Source organism: Sturnus vulgaris, chromosome 1 (assembly GCF_052056855.1).
Source record: "Sturnus vulgaris isolate bStuVul1 chromosome 1, bStuVul1.hap1, whole genome shotgun sequence".
Taxonomy (NCBI): Eukaryota; Metazoa; Chordata; class Aves; order Passeriformes; family Sturnidae; genus Sturnus; species Sturnus vulgaris.
In genome coordinates this window covers 136,403,568-136,419,725 of record NC_142243.1, presented here as the reverse complement: position 1 = coordinate 136,419,725, position 16,158 = coordinate 136,403,568, and the positions used below count along the sequence as shown (strand labels likewise).

At 35.5% G+C, this 16,158-nt stretch overlaps 1 protein-coding gene across 11 annotated transcripts in view; it reads left to right on the top strand.

The window, feature by feature from the left end:
- Positions 1-16,158, top strand: part of UBR5 (ubiquitin protein ligase E3 component n-recognin 5) — an 84,664-nt gene that overhangs the window by 17,584 nt on the left and 50,922 nt on the right. For 7 of the 11 annotated variants that reach the window (XM_014879319.2, XM_014879313.2, XM_088155142.1 and 4 more), the window contains exons 3-9: positions 330-411; positions 588-664; positions 1,461-1,580; positions 4,627-4,816; positions 6,547-6,706; positions 13,235-13,384; positions 15,355-15,566. In XM_014879319.2, the coding sequence (XP_014734805.1) occupies positions 330-411; positions 588-664; positions 1,461-1,580; positions 4,627-4,816; positions 6,547-6,706; positions 13,235-13,384; positions 15,355-15,566 (991 nt within the window). Of the gene's footprint in view, positions 1-329; positions 412-587; positions 665-1,460; positions 1,581-4,626; positions 4,817-6,546; positions 6,707-10,638; positions 10,777-13,234; positions 13,385-15,354; positions 15,567-16,158 lie in introns of those variants that run through there. The other 4 variants (XM_014879320.2, XM_088155134.1, XM_088155169.1 and 1 more) reach the window with 3 other exon arrangements.

Below are 16,158 nucleotides of genomic sequence, written 5' to 3'. Positions count from 1 at the left end.
TCAGATAACACAGTAAGAAACTGTGAGGTTCTCAGTTATGATAAATTATATTACCAAAATCTTCATTACTAAATGACTTCTTAATGTGAGGTATAAACCCTATTGTTTATTGCTGATCACATTAAGTGAAAACTATCACATTTTAAGATCTTTTTCCTGCATTTTATGTGCTGTGTGCTTCAATTAATGCATGTTTAGTCATTTTTGAAAGTTTTTTTGTATTGGTAACCATCACTAGACATTTTTCCTTCCATGTGCAACTTGATTTATTTTTTTTTTCAGACTTCAAAAGTTCTATAATGCTGTAAATCCTCACTTTTTATTTTCAGCCACCCGCCTTTGAATGTATTGGAACAGGCCACTATTAAACAGTGTGTGGTGGGACCAAATCATGCTGCATTTCTTCTGGAGGTAAGTTGCTGAAATCTTCTCAGATAACAAACTTAAAACCGTATAGTTAAAATTAGGTATTCTAACATTAAGCTGATTAACAGTCTTCAGTAACTGAAGACTTGTGTTTTAATTTTTTTTGTGAACTTGACTTACATTTCAGTTTTGAACACTTGCTTTTCTTGTTCTAAATACAGGATGGTAGAGTCTGCAGGATTGGTTTTTCAGTTCAACCAGACAGATTGGAATTGGGTAAACCTGAGAATAGTGATGGGTAAGAAGTGCTTTTCTTCTAAGATATTTTTTGAATATGATAAGCAGCTTGGCTGCTTTTCTGGTTTTGTTTTTATTTGTTTGTTTTCAAAGTAGATTTTGGAATGGATACTTTGAGTAGAGACACAATGGTTATGGTGATGCAGCCAAACAGCCTAGCTTGACAAACTGGTGTAGGAAGAAATAGTACATGTGATTCTGATATGTGATTCTGAAAGAAGTGAGACAGGCTCTCTTTAACTTCAAGAAACAAACTACTCCAAAAATAATCTTTAAGAAAGAAGCTGTGTTGAACTGTTTAGCTTAATGTAGAATCCACTCTGAAAGTGGTCCCATCTGGCAAGGCTCACTTTCTAGACCTCTGTCCTTACCTCAGTCCAGGTAAGTCCCCCTTAACAGGACTAATTAACGATTCACATTTGAATTTAAACCACTTAATATTGAAGTAGCATACTCAAGCTCAGGTTTGCAGATAGAACACTTGCTGATTACAATTTGTACATATACACTAATGGAAAACTTAGCACAGTGGCTAACTCAAATCCCTAATTAGCTTAATATGTATTTGCAACTTTGCTATTATGGATTGCTGATGTACATAAGGTCTTTTAGGCATGCTTTCCACTTTCTTTTTCTCTTAATATACAGTTAGATTAGTTTGAATATTCCCCAAGGGTGTTGCTTAAGCTGGTATGTTACCAGACTAAGTCCCTGAGAATTTCAACCTGGGATTCCAGGTTTTGTTCTTAACCCATTTGGGATTGTTTTGTGACTGATTTACCATCTTTTACTTTCAGTTCAAAGTTGAGCAGTGGCTCAGGGGCAGGAAGGACATCCAGGCCAGGCAGGACTAGTGACTCCCCATGGTTTCTGTCTGGTTCTGAAACTCTGGGCAGACTGGCAGGCAACACCCTTGGGTAAGTTTTGATAGGATTGAGGCTGCAATCTGTTTGTTCCATATTTGAGTATATGTGTATACACATATATAAATTGTATGCAGTGTGTCTAAGGGAACGTATAATCACAGCAGTTGTGTAGGTAGGGTATAACAAAAAAAACCTTGATTGACTTGGTTAAAATAACAGACATTTAAGTGACCCTTCAGCACATAGGATATAGAGAGTTCTTCATATATGTGTGAAGAATAACTTGGTTTAGGCTGTGTTGTCTTCTTTTGAATGTTTTTTTTAGTTCCTTGATTTTTGAAAAACAGTCTTTTAGAGGGACACTATCAATTTAAACCATGATAGGCTAGAAGCATAAAGTGAAATGAGTGCATTTATGCAGGAAGAATTTATATGCTCCATTGTTTTATGCCTTCCACTCCCTTGCCCCAAGTCATGAGTGGTGTGTTGATAGCTGGGGTCCTATACGTAGTAATTGAAAAGGAACATTTGGAAAAAGTTGTTTCTCAGAACCTTTAAAATTGTACTATATGCAAAATGTATTGTATAGATCCAGATTTCTTGTCATTACCTTTAAAATTGATGGTGTCCCTTTTTATAGAAAGGTAATTTTCGTTCCATAATGACAGTAATCTGTTATATGTTTTCTTAAGACATGTCTAACTATGCTCCTTCCTAAGGTTACTAACTGCAGTAAGGAGAACTGTGGTTTCTGCATGTGAATGATTTGTTAAGAGGAAGGAACTACATAATTTCCATGAATTTCTAGAAAATTTGCTGGTTTTTTTATTACCAAATAAACTAATTTCTTTTGTGCCTTAGTTGCATAAAGAATAACCCATAACATTTCCAAATTTTTTCTGAAATCATTACGCATCTGAACCTAAAAATCCATATGTTAAACTTTAAAGACAAACTAGTATTGTAATTTTTAAGAACTTATTGTGGGATGTGTAACACATTTTTTTCCTCATTGTTCTTAGCTAAGCATAATGTGTTAAAATTTTTTGAATCTTAGAGACCAACCCTGAAATGTTCCTAATGTCTTCTCTTGAATGTCTCAGAACTAAGTAGTTGAAAGTCACTGAACTACTAGACTAGCAGTAAGCACTGTAACTAGTCTGTTAAATGGAGCGAATAATTATCTTCATAAATTGAATCTAAAACCATTCAAACTGTGAAGCCATTAGAGTAGATAACTGGATTTGGAAAATTGCTAGCATGCTGCTGCACAGTGGAGAGATACGGTAGGCTTAACGGGTGAACAGAAATGAGATGAAGGATTTCTGTTCTATGTTAATATTTATTTTAGGTTTAGATGGCTTTAATAGCAATGGTTCTGTCCTTATTCTCCTTAACAGGACCAGGTTAGGACACATAGGGAATATTTTTGAATTATTACACAAATAGAAATGGTTTTAACTGTTAGATGTCTAAATGATGCCATTGATAGCTTATAACTTAAAGCAGAAAATGCATCTGTAGTAAGTATTAATATCTAATACAGAACTTTTCAGAACTTTTTCTTCAACTCCACACCTCCCTGCAGAGGGTTGAATTGAGACTTGCTCTGTGGGTAGAATTTGCCTTCCCCTCAGCCCTGTTCTTTTCCTCTCAGCCACCTTCCCACCTTTACAAAAGTTTAAGTGGTTCATTTTATTTAAAATGTCACATTCTTTGGTTTTTTTTTTCCTTTCTTTTCTGTTTTCAGTAGTATCTTTTTTTTAAAAAAAATTCTCTTTCTAACTCATGAGACAAGACTTTTCCTAAAGACATAATTGAAGTGCTTTTTATCTTGTCTTGTCATTGTGTGCTAGCTAGAATTTTGAAAATATAGATGTGTCTGACAGGGCCTTGTCTTAAGCAGACACTCAAGTTACTCTGTGATTGCAGGGTCTTGTCAGGAGGAAAAAGAAAACCCAGTTAAAAAGGTGCTAGTAATCAACTGAAGGCATACAATGCAAGACAAGTATTCTTACTTAATTAGCTTATAATAGCTGCATATGATAGACTTCTAATGTAAATTTATTAGGTACTGTTTCAGAGAACATATCTTTATTTTCATGTCTGATTTTAACTGTTTTTCTTGAAAGGCATTTGAGTCTTGAAGTGGTTGGTAGCAAGAAGGTTCTGCTTATACAGATTATTAAGTAGAATTAATACCATATCCAATATCCTTTAAGATGCATTACAAGATAAAGCTTAGTTAACCTCGAAGAACAAGCTGGAGTCTCTTGTCTTTCATGGCAGCAGATTGTCTTGTCTTAAATTCAGAGCAGATTCAGTTGACATGGGTCTGTGGTGATAATTATTAGTGGATAGTTGTAATGAGTGAGATATCTATTTTTACAAATCACTGTCTTTTTGTTGCCTTATTTTCATGCTGGTTCATAGAAATGAAGAAACCATTCAGTCAGTTCAGGCATGTTTTTGCAATGTGTACAGTTGATGTTGGTTTCTGCAATAGGAAATAATAGGTAAAAAGTAGAGTATCTCTTGAAAACTACCTGAGGATCAGAGAACACTTACACTATCTAGTGTAAGATTTCTTTTGCAGTAGAGGTTACTTGATTTTTCCATTGTAATCTTAACCAATTTCTTAATGTAAATCAAGTTTCTCAATCTTTAGATTGAGTGTAGTCATTTTCTGTCAGAGCCACTGACAGTGAAGTTGATGCTTATGTGCTTTTATAGCAGGAAATTGACAGATGAGTGTTAAATGTTAGGCTGCTGCTACTGCTTTTAGAAAATCTGAAAATTGGCCCTTTTATGTGTTTATATATATATACATCCACACAGCTATATGAGTAAGAAAGAGTGTAAGTTCCAATTGGAGTCTTGTTTTTTTATTTCTTTGCATATTTCAGAACTTTATCTGTTTCCTGATGTTCTTATTCTTTCTAGTTTTGAGTTACTTTTATAGCGTTTGTCTGTGAAGTCAAGCTGCAGTGTTTTTCAGAGACTGTTTATAAGTTATTAATACTAAAACTAAAGATTCTTGAAGTAGTCCCCAAGGTATGCTACTGTATTAAAAAAATAAATAATCTAAATCTTGTAGAAGTCGCTGGAGTTCAGGGGTTGGTGGAAGTGGAGGAGGATCTTCTGGTAGATCATCTGCTGGAGCTCGGGACTCTCGAAGGCAGACCAGAGTTATACGCACAGGCCGTGACAGAGGTTCTGGACTGCTGGGGAGTCAACCACAGCCAGTGATTCCAGCATCAGTCATTCCAGAGGAACTAATTTCACAGGTATGGGAACTAGAAACTGCTTGTTGCCAAAAACTTTGAGAGCTTCTCTTATTAGAATGTGTTGTAGTAGTGCCTATTCTCCAAGGAGTAATGGCATGCAGTTGAAGAAATAAGCTTTCCTTAGCTGACTTGGTTTTATTCTTAAATATGGAGTGGAAGTGATAGACTTTTGAATTCTAGAATTTTCATTTCCCAGACGTCCCCCAAGACAAGATATATGTTTTATGTAAATGAGGAAGGCCATGTTTGGTTGCAGAGGAGAGATTTAGTGAGAAAATCAAATATTTGAGAATACTATCAAATGTTAAGTTTTTTTAAGGAATGTAATGAAGGTAGACTTTTTTTCATGTTTGATTGAAGGAATGATCCATTTCAGATGTAAATGAAAGACAAAATTTATTTATTCTCTTTAAAATACTGATAATTTTTCTAAATGGACGCCTCAGCTTAAATTTTATAGATGTGACTTTTATGAATGTTGGGTATAAATTGCTCTACTTTTGTCTTTTAATGCACTGAAGTCTAAAGAAACTGTTAAGTCTGTCAAAACATTTTCCTCCATATTTGAAGAAAAAAATACATTGAAAATATGTGACCTATTCAAAGTAGTTAACACATTTTAACTACTAGCTTAGAACTAGTTGCTGGTCAACATTTGAACTACAGATGTTAATTGCTAGGCCAAAGATAACCTGCTTTATTTCCATTATTGAATATTTTATCTTCTTTCTTTCATTTTTTAAATAGTGTACTTTGTTTACCTTTAAAACAGAAGGTGTCTAAAACATTTTTGAGGTAACTTTAAAGCAGAGCATTGGGAAAGATCTTCAGAGATGATCTGTAGATTCTAGGAGGTTTCAAAAATGTGTAAACATCTGGCATAGAATGTTGCTACAAAAAATTTAGCTTTATATGCTATTAGAATGTCCCATTCTTTTTTTTTTTTTTTTTTTTTTTTTTTTTTTTGCTTGTTAACAGACCATTTTACTTGGTGCCTTATTTTTATTCTGTTGCGAAAATACTTGGTACTTGTTTCTTACGTTCTTTTGTTTGTGATCTTTCAAAACTCTCATCATCTCTGACGTTCAGTAGAGGCTAATCTGGAAAAACTAAGTGCTCTGCGTCCTAGGCTTAGTGGAATAAATCAGAGTTCCTGTTTTTTTCATTGCATCTGATGTTTGGAAGGTTTTATCTGCATTTGCACTTGGCTAATTGAAACTTCAGTGTTGCAGAAACTGCTGATGATAATCCTTTGGAAACAGAATGACAAGTAAAATAGCGTCATTAAGGTGGTTTTGTTTGAAGAGCGATGGAAAGAGAAACCGGTGTAAAAGACAGGGATTGAGGTGTAGTTTCGGCACAGTAATTGATTGCAAACTCTATTGATTGACATACTAAGTTTAAACACTTTTTATAGAAAGATACAGAACACTCTCAAAATCAGATTTTGCTTATTATTTAATGACAGCATTAATTATTCCAAGAAGTAGATTCTAATATTCCATTAGGAAATTTAGTGCCAAAGCTGCAGTTTAGTGGCCTAACTGGAACTGATAGAAGGCTGGATATCAAGTACAGGATAAAGTGAAAAATTGATATGAGTCTTTGTCTGTATGTACTGTTACTGACTTTTGATTCTTTCTAGACTTCTTCTAGAATTAAGCATTTTCTTATGAACGGTGATTGGTGAGCTGAGAATGACCAGTAACCAATTCACTCTACTCTTACAGGCACAAGTTGTTTTACAAGGGAAGTCCAGAAGTATTATTATTCGAGAACTCCAACGAACAAATCTTGATGTAAACCTTGCTGTAAATAATTTGTTGAGTCGTGATGATGAAGATGGAGATGATGGGGATGACACAGCAAGTGAATCATATCTTCCTGGAGGTTTGTATCCTGCAACTTTTGATTAAAAAATGCCAATGTGTTCTTATTTTTCTGTGTTTAAGTACTGAGAGTGAGCTCTGTGCTGTGCAAGGTGCACAGTGAAGACAATTCTTGGTTATAGAAACAAAGTCTAAAGATGTGCAAAACAAAAGGTGGACTGGGATGTCTTGAGAGATTAGAATAGCCACTGAAGAATAACTGTTCATACTGTTTGTGGGGGGCATTGAAGTTATATTTTCTTTTAGGATCCCAGGCTTTTTAACACTAGCATTACTTTTGTCTATTTTGCTGCTCAATGGGATGCTGAGACTGCTGTGTGGCTTGCTCATAAAAGCTGATTCTAAAACTTTCTAGTGACTTGCATGTTTTTTACTACTAACATATGTTCTTAATATTTATACAAGTTTTTAGAGCAAAAGTTACATGTTTTTTAAAAACAAAAAGCCTTAATAGAGGGCAAAACATTTTACAAGTGATTACAGTTAGACTGAGAATTTATTCTTCATCTCAAATTCCCCTTATAAATGCTGTTCTAGCTATAATGGCAAAATCCTGTAATATAAGTGCAGCTATTTTTGAAATACTGTCTGTCCCATAAAATTGCTTTTTATAAACGACTTTGAATCTTCTTTTGCATTGGCTAAATAATTTAGGCAATCTTTTCTTGCTGAATGAACAGATTTGAAAACATAGCAGCCAAATCCAGTGTTGTGTTAGTTGCACTGCACGAAAAGAACACGTCTGAGCTCTGACTCCATAGCTTTTCTTCTGTGTCAAAATGATGTTTTGATATTTTTCTAATAAATGGTTGTTTTGTTTTGGTTTTTTTTTCTGCTCATCTGGTTCACCAGGAAGGTTCATGGGCTTCGTCCATCTTAATCTTGTCAGTCATGTGATTAGAGAATGGTTTTTTTTAATTTCTGCAACAAAAACTTTGCATTTCATTTTGCTTCTTCTAGTTTTAGTTGCATCTGTCAAGCATCTTTATTTTGCTGTAGAATCAAGAATCTTTTGGTGAAAGGGGTGAAAAAAGTCTTTAATCTCAGTCTTTTTTAGTTATCAGCTTAATAGCATTAGACAGATGCACTGGAGGAAGTAAATTCTCTTAAGTTTCCACATGTTCGAAGCATTTCTTAGTCTTAAGCATACCCAAATGCATTCCTCCAGAACTGGCCTTCAGAAGATAAATCACAGTTAGGAGCTTCTACTGTAAATTACTGTTTTTGACCATACTAACCAGCCTTCTAGAGTATTAACGGTTCTCTGAGTACCTCTTGTGATCCTAAGGATCAGTTAATAGGGATCGTCTGACAACCTGTGACTGGTAACATTTATTTGAAGATGCCTCCACTGCAGTCTGTGAGTCTTATCTATTTGAGATGGGTTAAAGTAGTATGCAGAGTTTCACTGTCCTTACTGGATGTCCAGAAAAAAATTTTCTCCTTGGCTTAATCTTTAAGTCTTCTTCCCTGTTCAGAGTAAATTTCCTATAGGGATTACAGTGTCCTAAAATTGGGTTTTTCCCCTAATTTACCCCACAGAGAAATGGAGCTATTTTTTTCCCAGTTTTTTGGGAAAAGATATGGAAATGATGACTGAAATGACACTTGATCTGTCTCAACGTCAGTCTTCAAAGATGTAATTTCTGATTTGTAGAATGTGCATACCTTCTCTGTCCTAGGTTTTTGGGTGAAAATCAGTTTGTTGCACAGAAATGAATTCGTTTGGTATCTGAAACTGATCAGAAATCTAGCTGAACACTAGGCAGTGCTGTCATGGCTCTACTGTTGAAACATTGAATAGTAAAAATTACCAGCTTTGCTTGTGTCACATGCCCATGCAAGCTAGTTTTCAGGGAAACCAAATGGCCAGAGAAAGTTGCCTATAGCTCTTTTAAAAAGTATTTTGCTCTAGAAACTTTGCAGTCTTCTTGCTTTCACTTGTCATCTCATGTCTGGATGGCCCTTTGGAATTATAACATCATCAGAGAAAACTGTGGATAACTGCTAAATGCTGTATGCATTAAATTGTTAAGCTTTTTTATTGTTCTGAAAGATAAAGAACCTTTTTAAAAATTATGTTAAATTATGCTTTAAAGCTTTTTGATTTTCATTTCAAGCAAAAAATACGCAAGTGACAAGACAGAATTTGCCTCTGGACTTTTGAGGCTCTTGCATTTCAATTAAAAGCGTATGTTAATTTTTGTCTTTCTGCCTTCTGCATGTCTGATGCTTTCTGACCCTTAAATTTAGGGGTTACCTCTCTAAGCTTTCTAAGATAGAAAAGCTTTTTTTAAAGCACTTTACATATGATTTAAAAAAAAATAAAATCGTTAATAAGCTGAGATACTTTCCAAGTACTGTGAAATTAATAAACTCTTGTTTAATGGATCATAATTTCTTAATATATCAGTTGTGATGATTTCAGTTAGTATTGTAAATGTTACACATCTGACTTTTTTTGAGGTAGCAAAAACCATGTTTCAATCTTTCCTGAATTCTTCAGAATGTCTTAAGTGAAGAGCAGAATGTTACATTTCTGTACAGATTGCTATCAACAAGTGTCTCTTAAATATTTATTTTTGGATCCCAGTGTACTTTGATTTTTAGCTTCTCTAATTTAGTCCTGTTTCTTTTGTTTTATGATATTTAGCAGAGAGGACTGTGGGTTCATTTGTTTCATAACAAATACATATGGAGAATAATCAAGGTAAAAATATGTAGAACAAGATCATTTAGCATAGGAAAGACTCGACAGCTTCTGTGGAGCTCATACCAAGTTGTATTAGAGGGTTCTTGTGGACTTCATGTTCTGCTAATATTCTGAATAGAGATCCTGTAGATGTTAAAATGTTTTGTTGTTTGTGTAGTTCGGAGGAGTGCATATTTGCTCAGTAACTTCTGCATGGTACAGTGGGTTCTCGCTAGCGGGACTTGTGAAACGTGGGTTTGACAACATCCAGGCTGTTTTGCAGAAAAGAGAGATGGGCTGGTATCACTGCAGGACTTACTGTGCTGGCTTCCAGTGAGGGGAGATGGGAACTGCAGTGCAGTGTAGGATCAGCTCAGTGGTTTGCCTATGGGGAAAACAATGGGCTTGGGGGGTTCTTGTGGTTTTGTTGTTGTGGTTTGGTTTTCCTTGTTGTTGTATTGTTTTTTATTCTCAGTTTTTGTGAACTTCAAGTTGGGTAATGTTTTGAATAAATATTATCTTATCAAGAATGAATTCTGGAATTCTGTTTTAGTCTAGTTTCCTAGGAAACCAAAACAAATGTTTCTCTCCTTTCTCTGTCACAGTTTTGCCAATTTAATCCAAACTTGAAAGAGGAGGAGGTACTGAACACATTGAATCCTTGAATATTTCATAGAAGTGTGCAGCTGAGAAGAGGGGAGAGAACTTATGATTACCCCCTTAAGGGAAAGGTCTAAAGTGAGCTCTATTTGAGATCAGAGTTGATCTAAGCAATGTGTTCAGTTAATGAATGTGGTGATAATGCTATTTGAATTGCTGCTTATGTGCATACTGAAAACTAGGAGATTTTATTGATGATTTTTTTTGATGTGGGTATTTTTTTGTTTTGTTTTTTTCCTTTGAACTGGATATCTTTTTCCTTCCAATTTTCTATGATATTTAGTAGTGAATCATAGATATTTTCTTAAGAAAATAGGTTCATCAGAAGTATCACCTATATGTGAAAGGAGCAGTCTGATTCTGGTCTAACACAGCACACGAGATGAATGATATAGTCCCATGGGATTTGTCTGAAGAGCAGGAAAATAAAGACATAGAGAATGGGGTTTTTTTGGTGTGCTTTTTTTTTTTTTTTTTTTTTTTTTTAATTTTGTTTTGTTTTGTTAAACTCTGGATTCTTAAACTGGATGTAGCCTTGCAGTATCTGTGTTTTCACAGCGCTAAAAAAATTCCAGTGATGTTTGAAGGGGAGTGGATTTGGCTCCTATCCCTACTGGTTTTAGCACCTTTCTTTGCTGATATAGAAAATGGAAGAAGGGGGATCTCTTTCAGAAATACTGGAAGAAAATTAAAATCTGATTTGAAGCTGAAATAAGAGGGTAAGAAAAGGCTTCATTTCGTTACTCATCTTAATGCGTATTTAGCCCAAACCCACATAGTTTTGATTCTTACGTCTGATAGCTTGAATTTTTACCTTTTTTTTTTTCGAAACACAGCTAAACTCAAGATGCCTGACCTGGTGGAAGGTGTGTGTGTGTTTGTCACAAGTTAGTGCGTGTTTTCTGTCAAGAGAGTTTCTCACGTAGCTTACCTTAAAAAAATCCAGTTGTGTCCATTTTGAATGAGGGTGGAAAGTTTTTTTCTGTACTGTTCTTTTCTGTACTGGACAATTTGGTTCCTAGAAAGAGATGAGACTTCTTTTTAGTTCTTTTCCTGGACACTGACCAATAGATATCAGATCTAGTTGCTAGACTGTGAGGGGTTTGGAGCTTACTTAGGAAAAGATGGTTGTGGGAGGAGGGAGCAGTATGTCCATATTGGGATATACAACAGAATCTCATCTGTGCTGCCAGTTCTGAAGGTCTGTTAACTTACGAGTTGACACTGAAGGGGAGGTGTACTGCAGATTTATTGTTGTGAAAAGCCAGTAGCAGGTGGGGTAAGGGTACTCTGAGTGATCTGAATTGTTTTAGACAGAGCCTGTTTGCCAAATGCAAATTTTCTTTCCAAGATTTCTAAGCAGTTTGACATGGATGACTTCCTAAAGTGTACTGTATGAACTATGGAGTCCCAAATGGTGTGCTTTTAGAAGCACAGCCTGCACTTGAGTGAATTACTTAATTAATGCAAAAAGCATTTATGTAGGTCTTGCCTTGAATCCACTGTGCTCACTGGTTTACACTGCTGTTTTTCTGTGGACAGTGGTGTGTATTGATGAGAGTAGATGAGAGTTTAGAAATACAAGGATGAATATTCTGATATGGAGGGATGTGAATGTTTTAAGTGAATTAATACCAACTCTAAGAGCAGACTTCTGGCTCCTTTTCAGTTTTTGGATACCCTCTACTTTGTCTTCCTCCATTTCATTCCAGACACTGAGAAAAATACCATAATAATCAGATTCTGCTGTTAAGAATGCTTGTTTTCTACCCACTTTTTTGTTTTATGCCTATGAGATAGAGGCTGAGAACTGGATGTGCAGAAATTCTGCATACTCCTTCAGAGTTTCCTGAGGAGAGTCTGTGTATAGCCTCACATGAGCTTCACAGGTGGTTTAAGCAGATGAGGTTGTCCTGCTGCCAGAAGGCACTATCCTGCCATTGCCTGGCATGGGGGTGAGATTTTTGGGCCTGTTCGGGCTAGTGAAACGTAATTTGGGGAGCCTCTTTTTTTTTTTAAAGTCAGATTTACTTGAAGGTTTGGGAAGGGCAGAGCTATTCCTTTGGCAACAAGCAGTAGGGACTGGTCAGCTTTGCAGCATGTGGTAAAGCTCCAACTTGAGGCTCTGATTACTCCATTAAGTCAATCTAAAAATCCATTCCCACCTTACTTTTATACCCAGTGAATTTCTGTTTCAAGCCAGGTGAATGCACTAGTTGTAGATTTAGAAATCTCCCCTTGTCCCAAGGAGGTGCCTGCCACAGGCATAAAGGAGGGAAGTAGGACTGCCCTTCTGTTACAAGATGGTGGTCACGTTTAGTTGTCTTGACAGTCCATATTGCTGGCCTTCAATAAGTCACATGAATTTCCAGTAGCCCCTTTTGTGTGTGGATAGAAGCTTTAGTTTAGTTAATGGAAGGAGATTGTTTTGCATTTTAATGATGATCATTACTTCAGGAAAACTCTAGTTTTCTAATATAGAAGGTAGGGCAGTCACAGTATTTCATTTAAGTTCAACCTTTTGGTTTGGTTGGATCTTGTTTTTTAAACTGCACGGTATTAAAACATTGTGCTTTTTCCAGATAACTGTTGTTGTTCATGTAGCTACCATTTAAAGCTTTGTGTTGAGAGCTGCAAGTTGCTAGCTTGTGAATTAAATGAATACGTTATTCCCTGAAAGAAACATTCCATGGGAAAGGTGCAGTCCTTGGCATCAAAGACGTGGCTGAGCGAAGGCTGCCCTTCTCTGTCAGCTCTGTCCTCCCTTCATTCTAGGTCATCTTGGGAACTCTGCATCACGTGCATGAGTGTGTGTGCACATGTGTGTATATGTCTCTATCTTATTTTAGTGCTTTGTTCTTTCAAGTGACAGTCAAAAGTTTGAATTTCTGGAATACAGAACAATATGTTTTGGCAAAGTCTTGTTTGGGAAATGTGGTTAGGTGTGTGACAGAGCAGTTCTTGCAGGGAAGCTGGTTTTGTTCACTAGTTCGCCAAGCTTGATTGTAAATGTGGTTGCATAGGAGGCACATGAGTTTGCACTGGTGAATCTGAAGAGCAGAAATTCAATTAATAGATAGGATTTTTTTTGTTTTGATATTTGTTTAGTTGATGGTCTCTCTAGCTGATGTTTTCAGTAGCTGATTATTCACTTAAGACCCTTGTCTCCTCTTATAGAGGATCTTATGTCTCTTCTGGATGCTGACATACATTCTGCTCACCCAAGTGTCATTATTGATGCTGATGCTATGTTTTCAGAAGATATTAGTTACTTTGGTTATCCATCCTTTCGGCGCTCATCACTTTCCAGGCTAGGCTCATCCAGAGGTAATTTTGCACCTTTTTTCTTTGTAATAAGTAGTTTGCTGTGGAAAAAGCTAGTGATAGTACACACTGGTGGTTTAGATGCTGATTTAATGTGAAAGTAGACTGTGATATGTTGTCAAATATAGAGTAGACAAGTAGACTGCTGCTCATCAAAATTATTAATGCATTCTGACTATTAGCAGGTAAGTTCTGCAAGAACGTTGGTAGTCATATATTTTAAATATAATTGTTGATCATTGGTGTTGCAAGGTGTTATAAAATTATTGTATGTTAAGTTTATTTTAAACTGTAGTGTACATACCTACTAATACATAGATTGTACTACAAATATATAATTTGCCTCAAAAATTAGTAATAATTGATGACATGCAGCATTCTTAATACTTTCTTTTTTTGTTTTCCTTCTTCTTCTTTCTTTCTTTTGGGTTGCTCTTTGTACACTGTTCTTCACATTTCCTTAGTTGTTCCATGACAGACGTTACCTTTATGGAATGAGGAACTTTTGATTATAAGGAGGGAGAAAAAGAAAATATCTAAATTTTACTTTTTTGAAGCATTTTTATAGTTGGATAAGGAGAACTATTGGCAGGTGATAAAAAAAGCCCCTTGAGCAGTGTTAGGGCATTTTTTCTTTTAAGCATTTTACACTTGAAAGATTTATAACAGACCATGCAGCAATTTCCTATCTTTTTGAAGTTGTTGCCACAAATACCTTGAGTATTTCCAAACTCTTAATCCAACCTCTGGTGTGATTGTTTATTTAGTACAGTTTTGTTGCCTTTCATGAACATGTTTTAATATATTAATTGCTGAACATGTAAGTTCTTGTTACAAAATTACTACTCGAGTCAGTGTGATGTTTGCTAGAAAGTAAGTACAGTACTTATATGAAATACATCTGTAAGACAGGCTGTCGTGTTTGGCTTATGTAAAAACTTTCCCATTTGTCTAATACAGCAAAAGACCCAAGACTTGGCGTAATCCATTGAAACTCTGATATAATAATGCAGTCATCTCGTATATGTAATTCCAGTTCATTTTTGTGAGCATAAGTGAGGTACTTCATAGGTTAAATGCATTTATGTGCATGTGCGAATATTCAGCATCTGACATAACTCCTAAATTCCTCATTGTTTTTCCTTTTCTAAGGTTATTCTATATAAGAGGTTATTATTTATAAGACGTTACCACGAATTTTATAGTCCTTATTTTCCATGCATAGTTGACTTGTGGAAAGTTAGTTTGATTACCTGATTTAAAAAATTTTTCTGCATGAGCGAACTGCAGAGTACTGGCTTTAGACAGCTATAGGCCAGCTGAAGGGGAAGCATTTTGGTAAGGAGCATTTTCCTGTGAGGATCCTTTTAAAAACTTGTCTGACTCTTGAAAAGTTTTCATTTGATCTACTCAAAGCAGATACACTTTAATTTATTAAATCCAGTCCTATACAACATTGCTTTAAGCAAAGGGGGCTGGATTATCAAACATACATGAGAGCTTTTTTAAATGCTTGCTTTCTTTAACCTTTTTAAATTACTGGTTTTCTGGGAAAGTTGCTATGAAACTCTCTAATAAATACTCTTTTTTGGTTTGCATAAAACTGTCTGACAGACTGTAGAGACTTAAGATTCTTTTATTATTGTAACTACATCGATGAAACTACAAAACTGCATATTGTACTAGAAAACTTAAAATAGAAATGTTAAATGTATTTGGCCTCTTACGATGTAAGTGAAATTTCTCGAGCATTTTTTCGTAGTGCACAAAACTAAGCCTTTATTTCTAGCTTATTATATGTTAGTAATTCTAAAGTACATATTCTTGAAAGAGTTAATATATTGAATGTTGCATGTCAGGACTATATATTTAATCTGTGTGAGTAGATTAACTGCTGTTAGTTGCATCCTGAAGGGTCTTTACTAGAGAGTGGCTTACTTTTATCCCACTGGTGTGACCCAATTGCATACCAGTTCTCCTTCTTCCCTTAGAGAGAGACTCTGAGCTGTTGCGTGAACGTGAGTCCGTTTTACGTTTGCGTGAGCGAAGGTGGCTTGATGGAGCCTCATTTGATAATGAAAGAGGCTCAACAAGTAAGGAAGGGGAACCAAACCTGGACAAGAAGAATACACCTGTTCAAAGTCCTGTTTCTTTAGGAGAAGACTTGCAGTGGTGGCCAGATAAGGTATGGAATTTAAAAAATCTTATTATTTGCATGCTGTGCCATTGATGTGGGTTTTTTTTCTGAATAAATAATGTGAGTTGCCTTTTTGACTATCACGTCTTAGTTTTGTGAGATAATAAAGCATATTCCTTATTATGCACTTAGCTAAATTGCATGTAATTAATGACACTCTTACAGCTGCACTTCTGGTAGTAATGTTTTAATTTCCTTCTTCATTTTCAAGATACTGCTATAGATCATAAGGCTTGGGGTTTTTCTTTCTTTCATTTACTTGGGTGCTCAAAGCATTTAATTGGCAGTAGGAAACTAATGAAACAATCTAAACTATGCTTCATCAAGGAATCATTTTTTGATAAGCATTATTATTCCTAGAGATACTTTCCGTTTGAGTGGATTGGGCTTTTAAAACTACAGTGGTAAAAATTTGCATTTATTTGCAGTTGTGTTTTGAGTTGATCAGTAACTTGGTTGCTCCTTCAAAATCCTTTTGGTTTTGATTAGCTGCTTTTCTTTGTAGCCTTAATTCCATTTCCAAGGCAAGAAGTAATTACCGCAGCAGATATAAGTAGTAGGAACACCAGCTGAATGTTGG